Source organism: Orycteropus afer, unplaced genomic scaffold (assembly GCF_000298275.1).
Source record: "Orycteropus afer afer isolate SDZICR_OR568_19922 unplaced genomic scaffold, OryAfe1.0 scaffold00006, whole genome shotgun sequence".
NCBI lineage: Eukaryota > Metazoa > Chordata > Mammalia > Tubulidentata > Orycteropodidae > Orycteropus > Orycteropus afer.
Window position 1 is genome coordinate 25,358,724 of NW_006921593.1, and position 1,538 is coordinate 25,360,261.

The following is a 1,538-nucleotide window of genomic DNA, read 5'->3' on the forward strand; positions in this document are numbered from 1 at the left end:
CAAACTTTGGATGGTTTTGGTAGACTGATATTACCTTGCATTTGTGCATTTATTCTTATTTTCTCTATACAACAAGCCTACAAAGTCGACATTATTATCCCATAGTACCAGCAAGGAAATGAGGCTCAGAAAACTGGTGTACCAGAATGGAACAACCTTCACAAGACTCAGCACTGAAATCTTATTGGAAATTAGCTAGCCACCGCTGAGACCTGACCCTGGGGTAACCCAGGGGGGCTCCACCCGACTCTTCCTTACCTCCCATCGGCGGTCATTGGTGAAAATCTCATCACTGGCCAGGTCCAGCTGGTTCCACTCCAACAGAAGCTGCAGCTGCCCTTTCCAGTTATCCTTATCCTGTTCATTGGTGCTGAAGGCTGTGAGGGGCAGGAAAATAATCAACTCACCAAAGACTCAGAAATAAAAGTCAGAACTGTTCAGCATAGCCAATTGTCAGAGCCATTTATCCAGTGATTCTAAGCATGTTCTCTTAGAATCAAACACACAGAATTGTGAATTTTTCACTCAATCTTGTCTGCATGCTGTGTGTCCCAAAGTCTAGAGGGGAGCAACTCAGACTGTAATTGTTGCTACTGTTAGTCACCATCGAGTTGGCTCTAACTCACGGCGGACTCATGTGCAACAGAACAACAGCCCCATCCTGCACCACCTCTGGGATCCTCGTTCATGCTAGTCCGTTGTTGCGGCCGCTGTGGATGCTGAGTATCTTCCAATGCAGGGGCCCATCTTCCAGCACCTCACCAGACCACATGCTGCCATGACCCACAGGGTTTTCAGTGGCCGATTTTCTGAAGTAGATCACCACAGGCCTTTCTTTAGGTGTCAGTCTTAATCCTGATGCTTCTCTGAAGCCTGTCCACCAAGAGCGATCCTGGTGGTATCTGAAACACTGGTGGCATCATTTGCAGACTATGATAATAAATCTCTCTCTATTGTCTATGTTACACTATAACTGTGGTATATTGAGATTTTTCCATAGATTCAGATTCCGTGAATGTGGTGCACCAAGGGCCATATCTGACATAAGCAAAACATTGCTGCTGGGTCTATTCCAACTCGTAACTATCCTATAGGACAGAGAGGACCTTTCTCATAGGGTTTCCCAGGCTGTAATCTTTACGGAAGAAGACTGCTGCATCTTGCTCCCACAGACTGGCGGATGAGTTCAAACAGCCAACCTTTTGATTAGCAGCTAAGTGCTTAATCGCTGTGCTACCAGGGCTCCTCATAAAACTTATACTTCATTTAAATCCATGAAATAATGAGCCATATTATAGCAATGCTCTATCTGTCTTTTCCAGAGCTAATATTTTCTTTATCTATGTATCTCTACAGATATAATCCCATTTTAACAAATACTCTTCCAAGCAAATCGTTGGCAAACCCAATAAGAATGACACTAATAAACAACTGAGGCTTACACAGCACTTCCTGGCCCTCTACTGTGTAAGTTACATCTATGAACTTCGGCTGCTCAACAGAGAAAACCTTGCCCACAGATCTGCTGACTTCAGCTA

General features: G+C 44.5%; 1 protein-coding gene across 1 annotated transcript in view; it reads right to left on the reverse strand.

Moving 5' to 3' along the window:
* The window catches only part of TRPM8 (transient receptor potential cation channel subfamily M member 8), a 102,773-nt gene that overhangs the window by 76,438 nt on the left and 24,797 nt on the right, over nucleotides 1-1,538 (reverse strand). The window contains 2 exon segments of the mRNA XM_007943686.2: nucleotides 259-489; nucleotides 668-687. Coding sequence (XP_007941877.1) covers nucleotides 259-489; nucleotides 668-687 — 251 coding nt within the window.